This window comes from Podarcis erhardii, assembly GCF_964252035.2.
Source record: "Podarcis erhardii genome assembly, chromosome: 1".
Classification (NCBI taxonomy): Eukaryota; Metazoa; Chordata; class Lepidosauria; order Squamata; family Lacertidae; genus Podarcis; species Podarcis erhardii.
In genome coordinates, this window is record NC_138497.1 from 86,962,907 (window position 1) to 86,982,711 (window position 19,805).

Consider the following 19,805-nt stretch of genomic DNA (forward strand, 5'->3'; position numbering starts at 1 on the left):
TGGTTCTATCTGTGACTTTATTGGCTCCCACCAGCTTTCCCACAATGCCCTGCCTTCACATCTTTCCTCCCACAACACTGGAGGTGATAATAGCAAAGGCACAGACTGCTGGATGATGCAGTGGCCCCTGCAGAGGGAGGGTCTTTAATAATTGCTGCACAGCATACAGCTGAAGCCCAAGGCTGTAAAAAACAAACCTTTTTTTATACATCTGGTAGAAGACAGTGCCTGATCAAAGCATGCATCAGACAGAATAAAGACATCCATGTGGTCACTGAGGTATGGGTGCAGCTTGGGGCCAGCCAGCTTTGCCAACATGCAGTCTAAGAGAAGCTGGCCGTCTACTGGAAGTAGAGATCTCTCTTCCCTAGCATTACAGGGCAGCCGGTGGACGATCGGTCGGTCAAGGCTGATCTTTGGCAGACGTTCGGAGAAGGGTGCTGGCAGAAAGAGCCTTAGTCAGGAAACACAGAGAAGGGGAGAATCCTGACACGCCTTCTCAGCAGGGAAAGGGATTACATGGAACAGGCCCCAGAGATCTCGTCCTTTGCTCGCTGTGACTATCACGAATCCCACCTCTTCCTGGAGGACTTGGGCGTTGCATTGTGCTTCCCACGATTTGAATGTCCCTGCTGTTGCTTCTGACGCAGCAGCAGTGCCAGTATTTGACAGAGAAACTGTGCAAGAGCAGCTTTAGAAAGACATCTCCCCACCCACAGCTTCCCCTAAACAGATAGGTAGCAAGAGGAAGCCCAGCAGCACCAAGAATAAGGTGGGGAGAAAGCTATCTACAAAGCGTTTAGCACCACCTACTGTCCAGCTTGGGACTGCCACAGTGGGGGCCTCTCTTTCAAACTCCCCACAGCTGTAGGACCTTCCCCTACACAGCTGACAGTTTGAGGTTTAGCCTGACTGATGCCAATGCTGCCAGCCACCCCACTCCCCCTTTGCACTGCTATGGCCTATGCTAGCCACGGCTCTGGTGGAAAGACTGGGAACCCTACCCCAGGGCTACCACTTGCTCCATCCAGGGGGAGAAATACTGCCAGCTACCCCAGAAGGTGTCTGATGGTCACAGTGCAAGGTGACAACAGCTGTGTATCAATGAGAGAGAGAGGGAGAGAGGGGGGGGGACTATGAGGACCAGGCAGGGAGTTCAGCCTTTGGTTCATTGTTAGTAGTCCTGAGGGAGCGGCAGAAGGAGGTAACCCAGGTGGGGACAGAAGAACCATGGTGACCAGGCACGATCCACGTGCTGATAGCGTCTCATTGTGCTCAGGACAGACAGCAGTTGGAGGGCTTTGTGCTTCGAGCCTAGGAGGACACAAATATGCTGAGGGTAAGAACAGCCAGAGAGGGCAGCACATCCTTCCCTCCCTGCCCAACAAGACCGGACTGGCCATTTTCTACCAGAAGAATCTTACACCACCCCACATGCACAAAGCACACTGTTTTACATTCTATGATTATATATAAAATGATGATGGTGGGCATTATTCTCTCTCTTGTTTTAAGCTGTGAAATCACGTTGTCTAAAACAAATAAACCAAACTTGTATGGATATATTTATTAATGATATTATTTCTAATATATATATTAAATGGTTATACTTAATTGTTCACTTGATATTTTGTGAACCGCTTTGGGCACCGTTTTGAGGGCAAGTGGCGTAAATGCAAGCGGATGACGAAAATATATTGCAAGGAGAGAGGGAAAGGGCAATTGTTCTGTAATCCCAATTTGCAAACAGGACTGGTGGTCAAGGGTTAGATTTAAATCTATGTGAAAAAATCTGCAGTGCACGTCTGCCTGACCCTTTGGGATACCTGCTTCTCCCCAAGCTGGGCAGTGTAGTTAGTTAACCTACTCCTCCCTGCAACTAAAAGCATTTACCAAACCTAGCAGCATCCAGCCTCCAGAGTTCCATATACAATAAAAGATGATAAGAAAAGATCCGAAAGGCAGCTGATCTGATTTGGGTTCTAGTTGGTTGGTTTGGCTTTAGACTTCCTTGATGAGATTGTCCTCTTTTACTCACAAGGAAGTAGACTGGCAGAGTCTATGTGCAGGAGGAGGATCAGAAGCGACTTTGTGAGAATCGCCTCATCTTGCTCACCTGTTGCTGCTGCTGCTGCCGCCGGTATTCCTCCTCGCTGGCCGACAGGGCCCGAGCCAGTGCAAGGTCTTCCTCTTCCTGGGCGCTGTTTGAGACACAGGACTGGATGAGTCAGACATGCTGCACAAATTAGAATCTGTACCCCCCAGCAATTTCCTGGCACATTCCTCCCAAGATAGGGAGTGATTTATTTTAACAAGAACTTGCATTCCATTTAAATAATAAAAACCTCCAAGCAGAGGTCAGTATGTTGGTGTGCATATAGTGATCTCACCACATTTAGATCTGTATTTAATGCTTTGAGGGCCTAAGCAGCACAGACGTCCATGCTCTGCCTCCACAGTTGCAGGCAGTAATGCTTCTCAATACCACTTACTGGAAACCACAGGAGGAGAGTGGGGTCAAGCTCAGGTCCTGCTTGCTGGTTTCCCACAGGCACCTGCTGGATTAGATGGGCTATTGGCCTGATCCAGCAGGCTCTCCTTACACTCAGAGGACTGGAATTGATGTCAACAGTCCTCTGGGCACATGAATGTTAACACAGCCTCCCCCCATCCAACTCCATTCTCTGCCAGAGAGTCTCCCATATATGCAGATTCCAAGCAGGTAGCCTGGCACAGTGGCGCCAGTAAGATCTTGAAGCCAGCTGATCTCTGCAGGGCTGGCGCAACCGTGCTGTACCTGCGGGCTTGTGGTTGGGTGGGCACTGCCTCCGCTAGGGACATCTCCAAGGCTCGCTGCAGCGCTTCCTCCTCACTCTGAAACACAAAAGCAGATTCAGCCTGCTGTGGAGGAGGCTAACAGCCTCAGCAACTTGCAGCTTATAGGTACAGGGCAAAGCATATGCCAAGACCAAACTAAGCTTCCTGATGTATATTGTACCCTACGAGGTATAGTTTGGTCAGAATTCAGTATACACTTCCAAGTGAACACTAAAAACATTACTTCTGGTAAATGAGCCACCATAGCCCCTAGAGGGCCATGACTCATCTACCCATCTACTATCAAACCAAAGGGACACATTGGTTGCAAGGTGTGAATTTTCTTTCAGCTCTTCTACCCCACTGTGGAGGTTTTCACTAGAGGGAGTTTGGGTGAGGGGAAAGGATTTTTTACCAGCTTTCCCCTTTCCCCTGCAGTCACCAGTACTGTCTTTCCAACCCTCTGGAGCAGACTTTCTCGAGGCCTAGGGAAAAGGAAGAACTGCAGAAAATCACCTCCCCCACTTCTGACCTTGGGTGCATCCAGTTAGCAGAGTGCCACAGGGGACAAATCTGGACCCAGCCCACCCTGTCCCACCACAGCGACCACTCACAGATGCAGATTAAACAAAGGACATGAAGCGATATGTCCACTTGTAAGCTGAGACGAGGCTTACCAGGGAAGGCACCCACAAGATAATACATTATTTCTCTCTCTGTTTCCTGACTTCTGGGGTTTCATTTGTAATTCGGCTTAAGATTTTTGTTCTCACTTTTGAAGCTCTTACTTATTTGCCTCTCCTCCTGATCTGTCTTTGGTTCCCCACTGGATTCCATTCTGAATACTTATCCACGACTCTTCTCCTTGTTACACCCAGGATTTCTTGTCCCAACTACCACCATCCTTTTTCTCAGGCTTCTTTTTAACACTAGAATGTTTTTTCCTGCAAATATTCATGGTTTGTTGTTTCTTTACAAATAATAATTTCTTAAAATGCATTTCACCCTTTTCTGCCTGTCAGCTCCAACCCACCCTGCATTTGGGTCCTTTTAAACCTATTTGATTTCTAATATTTCTAGGTTTATATTCAGGGGGAAAACCCATTTGTGTAGCTGACAATGCTGTGTGTGTGTGTGTGTGTGTGTGTGTGTGTGTGTGTGTGTGTATATATATATATATATATATATATATATATATACACACACACACACACACACACACACACACATCGGAAGTAAGCACCATCAAATTCAATGAGGATTTAGGATTGCAGTCTTAAAACTGTTTTCAGATTACTGTCTTAAACCAGGAAACACACAACTTTGTATTTCTGTCTTATTCCCATTTTTTCCTGCTTAAGACTGCAAGCAGTTTTGCAAGCCATTTGTTTTCTCTCATGTAAATAACCCAGTATATTCTGGAATGAGATCCTAACAACATATATCAGCTTTGCAGCCATTTACCTGGAGAGTGGCATATGTGCAATGGAAAAGGCAACAGCCTATGTTAAATGGTGTAAATGCCCAGTTTGTTGGCCAGGACTTACCAATCCATTCTGCAGGGCAACCACCGGAGGAGATATGCTTTGTGGCGGAGGAGGTGCTCTTGCCATCTCACTGGCTCTGTGTGCAAAAAAAGATGTCAACTGTCACTACTTGTGAGGCATGTAAGATGGAGAGGGAAAATCCCCAGGGATAATCCACCAGGGTGCCTTGGAACGTAACCCCTGCGTCCATTGGGAGTTGCCTGTGCAATGCTTCCTGAAGCTGTATGGTAGGCTTAGCTGCTATAAGAAGAAAGGGTAGGGGATAAAGCAGACTCGGGCAGTTATTGTACCTGCTGGAGGTTGGCAGAGCTGCAGCAGCTCTCGTGGCTTGGTTGCTGGGTGTAGTGCTTGTAGGTGCTTTGGCAGGTTTTTGAGCTCTGGCAATCGCGGCACTCCTGAAACAGGAAACGCAACTCTTGGTAAAAGGAGCACTTCTCTCGCCATTGCAGCAAGCCCTCCCCCTTTCCCCTGAGACTAGCAAGAATCCACTCCAGCACTATCCTTTCAGGCTCAATGTGAACTGTTGACCATCAACATCTGGAGGGCCACAGGTCCCCAACTCGTGTGCTGGAACAACCAAGGATGGGGAGGAAACCACTGTCTCCTGAAGAATGCACACCAGCATTACTGCATGGCTGCAGGTGTATGTCTGGCATCTGCCAAGCGTTTGGCCCAGCCCTGCCCTCTGTCCCGCCTTTACCCTGCCTTGGAGAGGGAATGCCCAGGGCCAACGCAATCATGATCCAGTGGGTGCCGGTGCTTGAGACAGAAGTTGCCGTGACACTGGTCACACAGAACCTTCATCATCTCTCGTTGCTTGCAGCCAGGCCTCTGACACTTGTTGGTAAAGATCTAGGCAGATGGACACAGTTGTGATTCAAGACAGTTGGGGGGGGGGAGGAAGGCACCCAGGACACAGCTGCTTTCTAAATGCATACAAGAGACCTTTGCTCGTTGCAAAATGACCTCTCTGGGGCGCAAGCCTGGGCAGTGTGCATGGAGGTCCTGGACTGCCCAAATGACAAGGAAATGCCGAACTGCAAGCCTCTAAGCAATGTGAAATTACATCCGAATTACGGTAATCCCCAAGAATGGGCCTCCAGATGCTGCTGGACTACAACTCCCATCATTCCTGACCATGGTCATGTTGGCTGGGGTTGATGGGAGTTGCAGTCCAACAATATTTGGAGGACCACACATTTCCCCCCACCCCTGCTCTTCTAATTTGGCTGGCCCCAATCTGGCTCCTAGCCAGTCTGAACTCTGCAGCCAGACTAAACTCACTAGTGCTACTCAATTTGGATGTACAGCTCGTCCGTTATCCCAGCCCTTCAGATACCCTCCAGAGAAAGACCCACAGAAATCCCAAGCTGTGGTTGCTCACAGTTCTGCCATTGAAAGGACCCCTAACCATCTGGACCATACTGCATAGAAATATAGCAAGCTGTGTTATATCAAGATGATTGGTCCATCTAGCTGATTGACTGGCAAAGACTCTGCAGGGTTTGGGACAGGGGTCTCTCCCAGCCTGACCTGGAAATTACAGGTACTTTTTTGTAAGAAAACACACATTCTATCACTGAATAATGGCCCCAAACCTGCTTGTGGAACCCAGAGTATGCTGGGACACACAATCCAGACTTCAGGCACATCAGATTTTGTGTGTGTATATGTTTTAATATTATTTTATAAGGAAATAATTTTATATTTCTATATGCATAAAATATTTCTATATGCATAGAAAAACACAAAATTAAGGTTGCATCCAACTGTTGTATGTCTACCTATCTGATTCTGATGGACTTAAAGCAACGTATCCCACAAGAGGCAGCAGAGAGGACGGATGAAGCCTCTTACCTTGCGCTTGCGCTGAGCTGGGTCTGATTTGCAGTCCTGGTCAATGTGTGCTCCCACCACAATGTCAGGCATCTCTCCCCGCTTGACAGGGATCGGGATGCTGCAGAGTGGGCACACGGGGACCTGCACATCCTAGGGACAGAACAGATAGAGAGCAGGTTACACAATGGCCCCTGGCCCACTCAATATGAGAGCATACTAGATGCTGCAGGGTCTCCTCATCTCCCAAGGTGTGCTCCTCTTCATGGTTCCAGAGGGCCATGCCTTCCAAGGAGAGTATTCTGTTCTCCATCCGCCCCCACCCCCCAATCTCCATGTTTATTTTTTAACTGACATTCAAACTTCTGTATCTACCGAGCAGGTGCAGTTTTCACTGGCTGTTTGGGGAGATTCTTTTGGTCACTGGCATACTGTATAGATAGATAGATGATAGATAGATAGATAGATAGATAGATAGATAGATAGATGATAGATATATAGATATATGTAAGGTAAAAGTAAAGGATCCATTGACGGTTAAGTTCAATCAAATGTGACTATGGAGTGCAGCACCCATCTCACTTCAGGCTGAGGGAGCCTGTGTTTGTCCACAGACAGCTTTCCAGATCACGGGGCCAGCATGACTAAACTGCTTCTGGTGCAACGGGACACCATGACAGAAGCCAGGGCACATGGAAATGCTGTTTACCTTCCTGCTGCAGCAGTACCTATTTATCTACTTGTACTGGCATGCTTTTGAACTGCTAGGTTGGGAGAGGCTGGGACAGAGCAATGGGAACTCACCCTGTCGTGGGGATTTGAACCACCGACCTTCTGATTGGCAAGCCCAAGAGGCTCAGTGGTTTAGACCACAGTGCCACCCGCATCACACACACAAACACACTTCTGAAATCTTCAGAGTTCCCCAAATAATCTATTTTGTCCATCAGTGGCCCTGTTTTAGTTCAATTTCTGTTGTCACTCACCAACTAAGTTCACTATTAAAGAGAGTGAACACCATCCCATTAAAATGTAACATCCCATTACAGGCTCTGGTTGGCATTGACCCATGACAGGGCCTGCTCAGTGGTGGATCTCCACTTGTGGAATGCCCTCCCTGATGAGGTGTATTTGTTTCTATCATTACTAACCTTCAGAAGGAATTTTAAAATTGTCCTGTTTACTCAGTTACCTGATCCTGGAAGCTACTATTCCTGGCAACCCTGAAATCATTGGCTGGGAGAATGTTGATTGTTTCTAAACAGCTTTCATAATGTTTCTAATTATAATTGTTTAATGATGTGTTTGCTGCACAGGGAGCCTTTGAACGAATAACTGAAGTAACAAGAACAACAAACCAACAGTCCCAATAAGAAGCACTTCCAGAAAATGCTCAGATTTTGAAAAGAAACAGCTTCCTCCGCAGCAGGACAAATTCCACCCTTTGGCGTAGACAAGGTCAATGTGTTTCATGAACGTGGAGAAGGCATCTATACCTGATTACCTGATGCGTCAGAGTGCCATGAGCGACCATACTGTCCCCTCCAAGTTTCACTTACCTTCTTGTAAGCCGAAGTGCAGTTGTGATGGGCGTAGGCAACATGGTCAGTGCAAAACAGCTGTTCACAAGCATCACATTTCAGGGGGAGGAAATCTGAGGGGCAGGAAAGGACAATACAATGAAGAGTTGCAGCTGTCTTCTCTGCAGCCCTACACAGGACTTGCTAGGTATCCTTTATTTTAAGGGTACGTGCCAAGAACACACTGGATATGCAACCTCCCAAGAGCATACTGGAAAGGTAAGAAAAGATCTGAGCACAATGACGATGCCATAGTAACTGATGACTAACACAGACTCAAACAGGTATGCAACTAGGAAAATAAGATCCAGGCTACCCCCTTCTGCAGCCCCTGACTGCTGGGCTCAAGTAACAAGCTAATATCCAATTCTCCCCAGGTCTCTTTAAATAAAGAGAACTAGGAAAAAGCTTCTACAAATAGGACAGGAAGAAAGTGCATTTATTTTTGTCTTATCGAGAAACAGAGCCAGAGCCAGATTGCATGGCAGGTGGCTGAGTTGGTAGAGAAAAGCCTGGTGTGCAATAAAAGACTGTGGACAACTAAGCAAAATGTTCTCAAACATTCACACATACACACACCAAGTTCTACATAGTAGGAGGGCTTCTACTTCAACAAACACTGGGGTGTGTGAACCCCATATCTAATCTTCCTTGGCACAAACAGTGGGACCGGTTTCAAAGCCCATCTGCATAAGAGGGCAGTTTACATTTCATCATAGGTAGCACCCCCAGAAGGATCCCAATCCCTGACCATAGGCAGTTTCTTGCATCGGCATGATGGGGTACAATCCTTTCTGTCTGAAGCATGCAAACACAACTAGTATTTTCTAGCTAAAAAGCACCAGTGTTAATGTTATTATCTGGGATTCCCTGAAGCTAGACAGATTGGTCTTCTTGTATGGGAGAGAGTGGCTGGGTAAGGTAAAAGTGAGGAAACCTGTGACTCTCCAGATGTTGTTTGTCTCCAACCTCCATCCCATCCCCAGTCAGTGTGGCCAATGGTTAGGGGTGGTGTAAGTAGCGACATATGAGGGACCATAAATTTTCCATTCTTGGCATAAGGGATGTGTTCATAGGAGACAGGTAGCAAAGGAAGCTGCCTTTATACTGAGTCAACCTAGCTCACTGAAGGGCAGTGACTCTCCCAAGAGTTCAGATAGAAGTAATCTTTCACAGCCATATCAGAAGATGCCAGGGATCAAACCTGGAACTTTCTGGATATTTATTTAAAAATTTATATACCGCTTAATCATTAGCATTACTAATAAACCATACAAGAAACAAAACAATAAAAATGGATAATAAAACTTAACATAAACCCAGACATTACCTTAAAGTATCTGCTGGGATGAGAAAGTTGCAAACACATGTTTGTAACAGGAGCAGGAAACCAGATTTTAAGAAATTGTATTAAGGTAATTTGCTTTGATTTGTAATAATTTGGAAAAATAAAAAATAATTTTAAAAAAGCAAGTTTGTCATATGGCTGAAGTTCAGCAAGAAGAGTGTCTATCAAATCTCAGTTGGGAGGGAGTTCCATAAGCTTGGATTCACTATAAGGAATGCACAGCTTCTAGTAGTTACGAGACATGCATCTGAACCATGGAAGACAACCAGCAGAGACTCCCTGAAAGATTTCAGTGATCAGACAGGGATGTAGGGGACCAGCTAATCCTTAAGATATCCTAGACCCAAGTAGCTAAGGGTCTTGCAAATTAATACAAGAACTGTGCACCTGACCCAGTAACATGTAACAAGCTAGTACAGTGGTGCTTCGCAAGACGAAATTAATTCGTTCTGTGAGGCTCTTCGTATAGTGGTTTTTTCATCTTGCGAAGCAAGCCCATTGACAGCTTAGCGGATTAGCGCTATTAGCGGTTTAGCGGCTTTTAGCGGATCAGCTGATAAGCGGCTTAGCGGCTTAGGAAAAGGGGGGGGGGAAGGGGGAAAAAACCCACAGGAACTCGCAAGACATTTCGTCTTGCGAAGCAAGCCCATAGGGAAATTCGTTTTGCGAAGCGCCTCCAAAACGGAAAACCCCTTCGTCTAGCGGGTTTTCTGTCTTGCGGGGCACCACTGTACACATTTTTAAGCACCAGGGTTGTGCTCCTGCCTCCATCAATAGCCCACCCATAGCAGTCTGCAGCAGCTGGAGCTTCTAAACCAAGCACAAGGGTAGCCCCACAGGTAGTAATCAAGAATTGAGGTTACCAGTGCATGAATTACCACAGCCAGGCTATCCCTATCCAAGAATGGCTATTGTTGATGCACCTGCCATAGCTGGTAAAATGTACTCCTAGCCACTGAGGCAATCTGAAACTCAAGTGACAAAGATGGATCCAGGAGCACCCACAAACCTGTTGTTTCAGAGGGAGAGTAACTGGCAAATGACTCATCTCTCAGACACAGGAACCATCTATCCACAGTACCTCCATCTTCCCAGGGTTTAAGCTCAGTTTATTTGCCTTCATCCATTCCACAACTGCATCCAGACAATGTTCCAGACCAAACACAGCCTCTTGTGACTCAGATGTTACGGAGAAACAGAACTGCTCCAAACAGCAGCAGAACCATGCCCTGTGGCACAGCATAACAAAAGGACCATGGGACAAAGATGCAATCTTTCAGTGCTATTCACTGGACATAGCCCTGTACGCAGGAATGGAGCCAATGTAAAAAGTGCCCCCAACACTCATCCCACCATGCTGTTCCAGGAGGACACTGATCAATGGCTTCAAAAGCCACAGACTGGGAGGCAGAAGCACAGGCGCATTCCACTTGTCCTGCTCTTAATACGGATCATCTATCCAAGTAACCAAGGCTTATTCAGTCCCAAAACTGTGCCTGATTCCAACCTGAGATGGATCCTGATCGTCTGCATCCTCTAGGAACTCCAGTTCTGCTCTGCCATCACTCTCTCTGCCACCTTGATCAATAATAAAGCAGCTGCTCTACCACTGAGCTATGGCCTTTCCCTTAAAGGTAGAGCTAATGAAAACAAAAACAAAGACTGTGCAGTGTGCTATGATCATTAGCACTTGCTCAATTTCTTCTGGGAATGAAATTTATGCCATTACTTTAAGCACTGAAGCAACTTGGGACACCAAGATCATTTATAATTTGGAAAATACCATGGGTGCGTCTCCATAGTGATGCACCTACTCACCTGTTAGCTTTTTACCAACACTAACACACCACCTAAATGGAGGCAAGCCCTTTTAACATGCTGTGCTCTACATGTAAAAGAATATGCTGGAGCCATCACGACATGCTATCCAAGCTGCAACATACTACCAGCATAACTTGTGCATGACGACAGAAACTATTTCAGAAATTTTCTAGCTAGTTCCTAGAAGTCATCAGTACTTACCAAAACAAGATATGAATTGTTGAGAAAACAGAAGCCCTTGAAAAAATCAGCACAAAACTGCCTGCTAACACTTTCATGAACTACAGCTCCATAACATGCTCAAGGTTCATTTCAGTGGAAAATTTTTGGATAGTGTGCTTAGCTTCAAAACACATCCCTTGGCTGAAGGGCAAATCTGACTCAAAAACAAGAATTTTGATATTCAGCCCCAGAACACACACTCGTAAACAGATGCAGAAAATCCAGGTTCCCACACTCAGTAGTACAACCTGTTATGAAACACCACGCTGCTCTTTGTATTGGGGGGTAGAATGGAAGAATTCTGATGACTGTATCTGTGTCACAGCTGCAAACAGAGTTTTGCTTGTCACCCTGTTTTAGTGGCTGTTGTTTACTGCCTACCTTGGCACAGTATTTCGTCCCTCCTCACCCCACCCTACCCGTTTTTACCTTTGTCCACTTAGCTCAGAACTGTTTGCACAAACTTCCAAAGACTCTCCACGATCTGACAGGAGCCTTTCCCAGCCCAGAGTCGAGGGACTGAACATGAGAACTTCTGCCACACTATAATCCTTCCCAATCCCAGTCCCTTGACCTCAGTTTAGTTCCCCAAGGAGATAGAAACCAGGAAGGGAGTCCATGTGAGGCATGCAGCTAAAGACAGATTCTCACCAAGGCGCTTGCAAGACGCTTCTGAGCAGTGGGCACCTAAATCTGGAAACTCCATGGCGCTGCAACGGGGCTGGAGTCAGCGAGGGATGAGGGGCAATAATCCTACCTGCTGGGGGAAAAACAGGGTTAGAAACTGCGGGATCAGAGCACAGGAGGGAGTTTTCACCAAAGGAGGGAGGAGATGCCGCAGCACCCACGGGGGCAGAGTGAGAAGAAAGAGGAGGAGGAGGAGCTGCAGCACCCATGGGTGCTTCAGCAGCTAACGAAGGGGCATAGCACCCAAACGGTGTGGAAAGAGAAGGGAGAACAGCATTGTCGGCTAAAGATAAGCCACATAGCAGGAAGGAGGAAAAATAACCCATGAAGAAAACAGGAGAAAGCAGGGAGGGGGACAGATCAGTACCAAAAACAGCAGGTAGACTCCGCCTTCTCTGCTGCAAACAAGGAAACCTTGGCTCTTCCCACCCCACCCACTTCCGCTCCTAGGCTCGGTGACGTCATTTTGCAAGGCCCATATGGCCATGCTATGGACATTCGAGAAATTCAATCAGACATTCCTTGTCACTAGCCCCGCCCCGCCCCGCCCCCCGCCCCCGGGAAGGAGCCCCGTTTGCCTTAGAACCGCGGAATGTTGGGAAATGTAGTAGAACGCTGGACGCGCTTCCTGGAGCCGAAGCCGCCTTCTACTCGCCTAGAAGTGGAATGGCGCGGTGTATGATGGTAGCTGAAGTCACGCGTTGCGTAGTTCCCGCTTTTTCCTTATGCCGGGCAGTTCCGTTAGCGTCCCTCATACGCTTGAGTGAGGGGAGTGGGGCGGGGTGCGCTTGCAGCCTCCGCACGCGGCATTCTGGTCCCGCCTTAGCCGGAAGTGTCTCTATGGTGACGGCGGGAGGTTCGGGTTGGGCTAGAGGGGGCCAAGCCACCGCCCGCCTCGGAGCCGGTAAGTGGGGAATGGGGCCCCGTGGCCACCAGCGCCGGGTTACCGCTCGCCTGTCCCTCCCTTCCCGTCTCCCTTCCCGAGGGTGTTGGACTCCGCGCCCAGGCGTCCCCGGTCCTGCCCTAGAGCGAGAGTTACGTGCCGGGCTCTTGTTCTCAGGCGCTCGCACGAGGCGCGAGACGACACGCGCTCCGGCGGCTGAGCTCACTCGAAAGGCTCGCGCCCTCTAGCGCCTTTTCTTTTTGGCCCCAGGCAACGTCGACACGTGGGGACCGCCAGTCTTCCTCCCCACATCCCCGATGGCGGGTTGGGGAAAGTTCTATTTCTTTCTTACTACTTATAGGTTTACGGAATGGGGGGTTGAGAGGAATTCATGGGGGCAGATCTGGGCGCAGCCCTTCATCAGGCTCAAGACAGAAAAAACGTGGTCATGTGAAGGCCTGGCCTTGGGGGTTTTTTCGTGGTGAAGCGTTCAATGACTGGTCTTCCATTCCTGTGCAGGTTTTATCTCGAAACATCAGACCCATGTTTGGAGTTCACAGCCCAATGGTAGACTCGCTCTGCTGGTGAACTAGTTCTATTCGTGGGTGGGCCAGTTCACATGTTACATGTTGGCAAGCATTTTACCAGTGTCTCCATCTTGTCAGCTTTTTGACTGCTAGTTTGATATAATCAGTTGTTTATTTTTATGCTACCGCTTGTCTGTTAATAAAGCGGTATTCTCTCAAAGCAGACCGGTTTTGTCATAGTCATCCCTTGGTCTGTTAGGTCATTACATCTCACACACACACACACACACACACCCTTTAGACAATTGCTAATGGTGTGACCTTGATTCCATTTGCTTATGCTAGCTGCAACATTTAGGGTTTTGAAACAGATGTAGTTCAGTATATTAATGGCCCAATCTCAGAGTTTGAAATGGTGGTGATTCCTGACATGTGCTGCACTCTCTTTCCTGAATAATGTCATCTGTGCAAAACAGCTGAAATAATATGCACCTTTGCTTCCTAGTCAAGTAACTCTTAACAGCTGTGGGTAGTACAACTTGAAGACATTCCATTTTATTGTATTGACTGACATATTGCTTTATTTTGTCATATATCCCTAGTGCGTCATTTAGTAAAATGTAATTCTAAAAACCAAGGTTCCCTTCCTCTGCATTTTCTGTTGTCTTGGACTGTCCCAGTCATTGTCTGTGATGTGTTCAGGATTCAGTTTCTTGCAAGTCAACAGTTACACAGCTCTTCTCTGATTGCTGTTTTTGTACAAGGATTTTTCCAGGTAGGTTGTGTGAAAGTCATTTTCCAAAGCTATAACAATGCTTCTCCACCTCATCCAGGATGTTTGTTTCTTACACATTTTATTTCAGTTTTAAGTACTAAACCTTATTTTTTTCTGTACAGTAGTCAGTGCCGACTTCCAAAATCTATGGGGATATATCTAATGGTGCCCCTCTATGAACATAAGTGAGTCTTTCCATTCTCAGAAGGATATGTGAGTCAGCAGAGGCCTCTGCTAATGGAAGATGGAGACTATTTTCATTGATTTCCCCTAGTAGCCCCCGCATCACCTTCTGTGCTGTTCCACCTTTCCATTAGCAGAGGCTGGATCAAAAACTCTTTCACAAATGGAAAGGCACTACTGTTGAATACAAGCCATAGTATTTTAATCACCTTTTCTTTTAGCACGAATAATAGAATCATAGAATTGTAGAATTGTGGAAGGGAGCTTGAGGGGTCATGCCTGCAATGCAGGAATCTCAGCTAAAGCATCCATGACAGATAGCCACCCAACCTCTGCTTAAAAACCTCCAAGGAAGGAGAGTCCACCACCTCCCAAGGGAAACCATTCCACTATTAAACAGCTTGCTGGATCAAGCCAACATGGTCCATCTAGTTCAGCATCCTCTTTCCCACAGAGTCTAACCATTTACCTCTGAGAAATCCGGCAGCATGACATGAAGGCAAAAGCCCTCTTTTATTGTTCCCAGCATTCGGTATTCAGTATTCCTGAGTTTAGCAATGCTTCTGGTTAAGAAAATATGTGTGCCTATTTCTGCCTGACTTGTCTGCTTTGGGATTTAGTTTGCATACTTCTCTTGAAGTGTAGCGCTACCACTGTTACTATTTTTTAACATTTAGCATTTACATTACACCAGCAGTGTACTTAGTGCTAAGCAGAATAGGCAAAGGATAGTCCCTGTTCAAGATTTTACAGTCTACATTCCATGAAGGACACTTGGGTAGGTACATGTACCAAGAGGAGACTAGGAGATACTTGTTGAAATACTTTATTGCAGAGGTGGATCCTGAGGAAAGACTCAAAAAGGGGGAAGTGTCTTGACAAACTGAAAGGTGGAAGTTGTGTTTGGGTGTTATGAATTTTATGGCTAGAAGAAAGAGCATGAGTTAGAAAGGTAAAGAGAGGGGCTAAGGCAACTTCTGTGATGAAATAACCAAGTGGCCTTAGGCAAGCTGTGATTTCTTGGTCTCCCCATAGCTGCAATATCGGGAAAATAATGCTGTCCTATTTTACAAGATGACTGTGAGACATTTCATTAAGATAAGGTATGCAAAGTGTTTCAAAGCAACATAAGAACTTAACTACAAGTGAATTCATGATCTGCTTTAGAGACTTCAGTATCCTTCTCCCAGGGGTTTGGGCAAGAAACCTTAATGGTGTTTTAAGTAGCATTTGACAGGGTAAATAGTTGGAAGTATGCACTACTAGTGTGGGGCTGATGCTGGAAAAGACAAGCAACTCAGGAGAGAGTTACAGGGGTGATATGATCATAGGGAGATGAAATGGGAAAGGTGGCAAGGCAACTCAGGACCAGATAGCTACTTGTTCTTAATGACATACAGATATAGGCTTGTATTTGGTATAAAAATGCCCAGACAGGTGAGTGTTCTTTTACTATCAGCTGGGGTGATGGAAAATGCAATCTATCTTCAAAATTCATTTGTCTGTTACCCAGTACCCTGCCTTGTACAGTTACATTGTGCACTCTTATTAAATTATAGATGACTAGGCAAGTTGGGACATGTTAATAATTTCAGATATATACTTTTCAATATTACTGTGAAGCAGCTTTCCATATATTTTATTGGCTTGTTGTTGGAAGCCATTGCAACAAATGGAAATCCCTGGTTTTCTTGCTATGTTTTAGGAAAACTCGCTCATATTCACTGCTTCTGCATCTAGCGTTTCCACCTTAACAGTTTCTCCCATCTTCCTATTAGTAGCATAACCCACTCATAAATGACATTCTCGAATATATTTCCTCCTGCTCTCCTCCATTTCATTGGTCAGGACTCAAACAAGCAATTCCAAGCAAAATCCCATTACAGGCTTTTAATGTTCTGGTGGCCTGATGGTGAGCTTTTGCCATTGCTTTTAAACTAGAGTGAAAAGCACACCACTCCTGCAAATCTTTAGTACAGTCATAACAGAAGAGGGAACCTTTGGAGCATAGCTGTCAACTTACAGATTTGAAAATAAGGGACCAGCAGCCTTGAAAATAAGGGACTAGCAGCCAAAATAAGGGACCTGCAGCCTCACCTGTTCCAGGCACTCCAGTCTTCCTGTCCTCCTGCAGTCTAGTCAAACTCATGCTGGTAGCTTCGAGCACACTGTCCAACCAACTTTGTAACCAGAGGTTCAACTGAATAGAATCTGAATCACATGCACCACAAGGCCTATGCAGCCTCAACTTAAGATGGCTCGCCGGCCTGGCTTTGCACTGCAAAGTTTGCAGCAGCACGTGCAACAAAATGGCGTCCAGCATTCAAAAAACCCCTCAGCTTGCATTAACTAGCCACACACAAGGCATGCAAGCTCCACCCCCCAGTCGTTCTTAGACATCTTATTGGGTGAGCAACACAGCCAAGCAACACAGATGGAGCCTCCCTCCTCCCTGGCCGGCAGGGAGGGAGGGAGAGGAGCTGCTTCCTTTGAAATTTAAGGGATATCATTTAAGGGACATTTAAGGGACACCTATCAATAAGGGACAGCAGCGGGACATGGCGCTGGAATAAGGGACTGTCCCTTCAAATAAGGGACACTTGACAGCTATGCTTTGGAGTAGCATTTGTAGTGTAGTTCATTGGATGGAGGCAATAGAAGGAATTAATGCATCCTTATGCTGTTTTTGAACACCGGGGGCGGGGGGGGGGTGCTGGTAGCTCTATTACTAATCATATTTAGATTTTGAAGAGCCAGCAGCTGCTAATTGTGCAACTCTTCTTAGAAGAGCTTTCGGACCAGTAGGCAGTTCTGAGAACGACTATGGTGAGAGTACTCCTTGGAGAGCTCTTTCCTGTGAATAATAAATGGGAATTGAAGTTTTATTTCTCTTGTAAATCAAGCTGGACTTGATTCGCTTGATTCGAGTACCTCTATTATGATCAACGGAGTGGTGTGCCACCCATGTGCGAGACTGAGGCAAGAACTGTGCTTTCAAGAAAAGAAGAAAGCTGGTTCTGTGCCAAATTCAGCAGCTGTTGTTCAAATCCTGTTTGTAAGTAACAAGTGAAACTTTCCGGGGTTGCCATGGTATGCATGGCATACAATTTCACATAATCGTTCTGCGGCATACTGTAGCTGTTGTTTGGCAGTGGGTCATATTTGCATCAGCACTATAGCTAATCTCTTTTAAAAGCCCAGTTATGAGATGTGTGGAAGAAAGTGCTGTTGAGAGCATCCTGGTATATTGCTCTTGACCCATAATAATATTGAAGACAGGGAGATGCTCAGATATCTTGATAGGATTCTATGCTTTTGATGTTCCAAAATTATTTATGCAGAATGCAAACTGATTAGGTGATGAGAGAAGAAGGAGGAGGTGGTGGTATGGCATTTGATTCAAAGTTTGAAACAACACACTTACCTAGGAGCAAGCCCTGTTGAACATGCATAGTATGTATAAAAGCGTGTTCTGTGTATTTTTTTAGGGTGTGCTTTTTGTCCTGATGCCCCTTTTCAAGGTGGTTTAAATTAGTTAGTTAGTTAGTTAGTTAGTTAGTTAGTTAGTTAATTAGTTAGTTAATATCCCACTCTTCTTCCCAAAGGAGCTTAGGATGGCAAACAACAAGTGATAAAACAATAAAAATAATTCCAATATGGATTCAGACAGCAAAATATCTCAATTCAAAAGGCTGGTTGAAAGAGGAAGGTCTTGAGTGGGCATCCAAAAGACAACAGAGACAGCTCCTGTCTGATATTCAAGGGGAGGGAATTCCTAAGTGTAAGTGTCACTGCACTAAAGACCACCTGATAAGATGGTATTTGTAGGAGGCCCTCCCTTGCAGAGTACAGTGATCATTTGGGTACATAAGAGAGGTAAGACAATATTTCAGGTATCCTGCTCTTAAGAAAGTTGCTTGCCTTTTAATGTCGCATCAAAAATTATCACTTGAAGTGGACCATTTCCCTTCACCATAGGGCCTGTCCTTCATGGATCTATTTTGATTGAATTTTTAACTAGGTTGGATGAGCCTCCTATGGAAGGAATGGTTCTGGAGAGGGGATAGATGGGCCCTGAAGAATTTTCTGTGTTTGAAATTGTATAATCTCATTTCTCTGCTTTTTCTGTTTTTGGTCTCTCAAAATACCTTGAGGATTAATCAGCCTTCAGAACTTGCCTGAGGAACAGTATCTGGTGGATATCAAGCAACACATTTACAAAATGAAATTCTATCTTGCCAAGTGCTAGTAACTCAGTGTAGTCTTTGTTTTCCCCCTAATCTGTGTGTAGGGTTTAGATGTCACTACAGATTGGAGATTGTTGTTGGGTGTCGACTTCGTAATCCAATACAGTACATGCAGTGTATCAAGTGCTGCCTTCTGAACTGGAACACACCATCAGAGCTGTATCAGCAATTCATGGGAGGGAGGATGGATGTGTATTGGACACAAGGTCCTTTTGCAATGAGTAACAGTATCACTTCCCACCTCTTGGTTCTCAAATACACTAACCTTTGATAAACTTTACGATTTTAGGATAGGAAGGGGGGGGGTTCTAGGATGGCCCTGCAGGGTGGTGCTTTTGATGTGACAGCTCACCTGAAAGAGGGCAGGAGTTGTGCGTCACACTTCAGCATGTAGCCTGAATGGTAGACAAAGTCCTGTTCTAGAATGTTATGGATGTTGACAGTTCTTTTGGCAGAGGCAGTTTGCTTTGAGATAGCATAGAAGCTTGTTGTCAGAACAAAGGTTAGTGCTGTCCGTTGGCTCTGTACTGGTGGTAGGAACAGAACATAATAATGGTGAAGTGAAACTTCAGGGACAACAATATTTTTGTGAGAGAAGTCAACTGCTAAGAGCCCAAAGTATGTCCAGCCAAAAGAATGTTTTTTAATCAAGTTAGAGACGAGATGTCTGGTATAAATCCTTTTCAGGCTGTCTAGAGGACCATGCAACACCACGTCTGCATCCTAGTACACTGGAGTTCCACACTACTGCCAATTCTGTGAGCTGCTACTGGTTGTACAAGGTCAGCACTGTCCCCAAATAACCTAAAGGGCTTATCACATGAGCAGTCTACTCTAGGGTGGCATGTCTTTATAGCTGAGCAAGTTCCCTTCTGTTTGAGGGTTTATTAGATCCACTTATTTTGTCGTCTAATGCATTAAATACCAGCCATTTTACAAGGAAATGGGTGTGAATACACCTTTCTGGCTCAATAGGTGTTGTAGGCATTTTAGTTTCTTTCATATGTATGCTGTGACATTTTTCTTCCTCTCCCTGCCTTCAAATCCACTAGAATCTGTTTAACAAGATTGCCTGATAAGCATCCTAGCACAAAAGGTGAAAGGGGGCATATTCAGCATGTTGAGGGAAGCCTCATTGCTAATCCCCTGCTAGTCAGGTTGCTGGATAAAATAGGTGAATGTTATTTTAGAGCCAGGATTGGACTGTGCTTTGCTTGTGCCTCCTGCTGCCTCTCTTGGCTCTTTGCACAAGGGACTGTTTGATTGAAACCTAGACTGAATTCTTTCGGCACTGCCTTGATGAGTCAGCAGGCATGTGCTGTGAAGAAACAG

The 19,805-nt window shown here is 45.8% G+C and overlaps 2 protein-coding genes and 1 long non-coding RNA gene across 11 annotated transcripts in view; 1 reads left to right on the forward strand and 2 right to left on the reverse strand.

Annotated features, from left to right (window-relative positions):
• ZFAND2B (zinc finger AN1-type containing 2B) lies at positions 1–12,647 on the reverse strand. 4 transcript variants are annotated; one of them, XM_081876796.1, is made up of 10 exons: positions 12,514–12,647; positions 11,823–11,928; positions 7,760–7,854; positions 6,222–6,353; positions 5,065–5,216; positions 4,655–4,759; positions 4,365–4,440; positions 2,798–2,874; positions 2,117–2,201; positions 1–1,314 (listed from the first exon to the last, which is right to left on the reverse strand). In XM_081876796.1, the coding sequence occupies exons 2-10, from the start codon at positions 11,875–11,877 to the stop codon at positions 1,276–1,278; spliced, it is 816 nt and encodes a 271-aa protein (XP_081732922.1). In that variant the 5' UTR covers positions 11,878–11,928; positions 12,514–12,647; the 3' UTR covers positions 1–1,275. The 4 variants fall into 4 exon arrangements, with proteins under 4 accessions (XP_081732922.1, XP_081732924.1, XP_081732921.1 ...); XM_081876798.1 differs by having other exon boundaries at positions 12,445–12,560; XM_081876795.1 differs by lacking the exon at positions 12,514–12,647 and adding an exon at positions 12,226–12,349 and having other exon boundaries at positions 11,823–11,931.
• The window catches only part of TTLL4 (tubulin tyrosine ligase like 4), a 26,582-nt gene continuing 19,404 nt past the window's right edge, over positions 12,628–19,805 (forward strand). For 2 of the 6 annotated variants that reach the window (XM_081876639.1, XM_081876644.1), the window contains exon 1: positions 12,628–12,762. The gene's annotated coding sequence lies outside the window, so the exon portion shown is untranslated. Of the gene's footprint in view, positions 12,763–17,162; positions 17,282–18,954; positions 18,976–19,111; positions 19,256–19,805 lie in introns of those variants that run through there. The other 4 variants (XM_081876641.1, XM_081876642.1, XM_081876643.1 and 1 more) reach the window with 4 other exon arrangements.
• On the reverse strand, positions 15,037–18,885 carry LOC309350142. The gene is made up of 2 exons (XR_014160298.1): positions 18,826–18,885; positions 15,037–15,151 (listed from the first exon to the last, which is right to left on the reverse strand). It is a non-coding gene; the product is annotated as an uncharacterized lncRNA (long non-coding RNA).

What these genes read in the sequence shown, in the direction of transcription:
- ZFAND2B (XM_081876796.1), bottom strand. Translation starts at nt 11,877, where the DNA reads ATGGAGTTTCCAGATTTAGGTGCCCACTGCTCAGAAGCGTCTTGCAAG. An exon ending in GCTCTGCCAACCTCCAGCAG is followed by an intron (nt 4,441 to 4,654) that starts GTACAATAACTG and finishes TTTTGCACACAG; the next exon opens with AGCCAGTGAGATGGCAAGAG. An exon ending in GGCAGCAGCAGCAGCAACAG is followed by an intron (nt 1,315 to 2,116) that starts GTGAGCAAGATG and finishes GTGTCCTCCTAG; the next exon opens with GCTCGAAGCACAAAGCCCTC.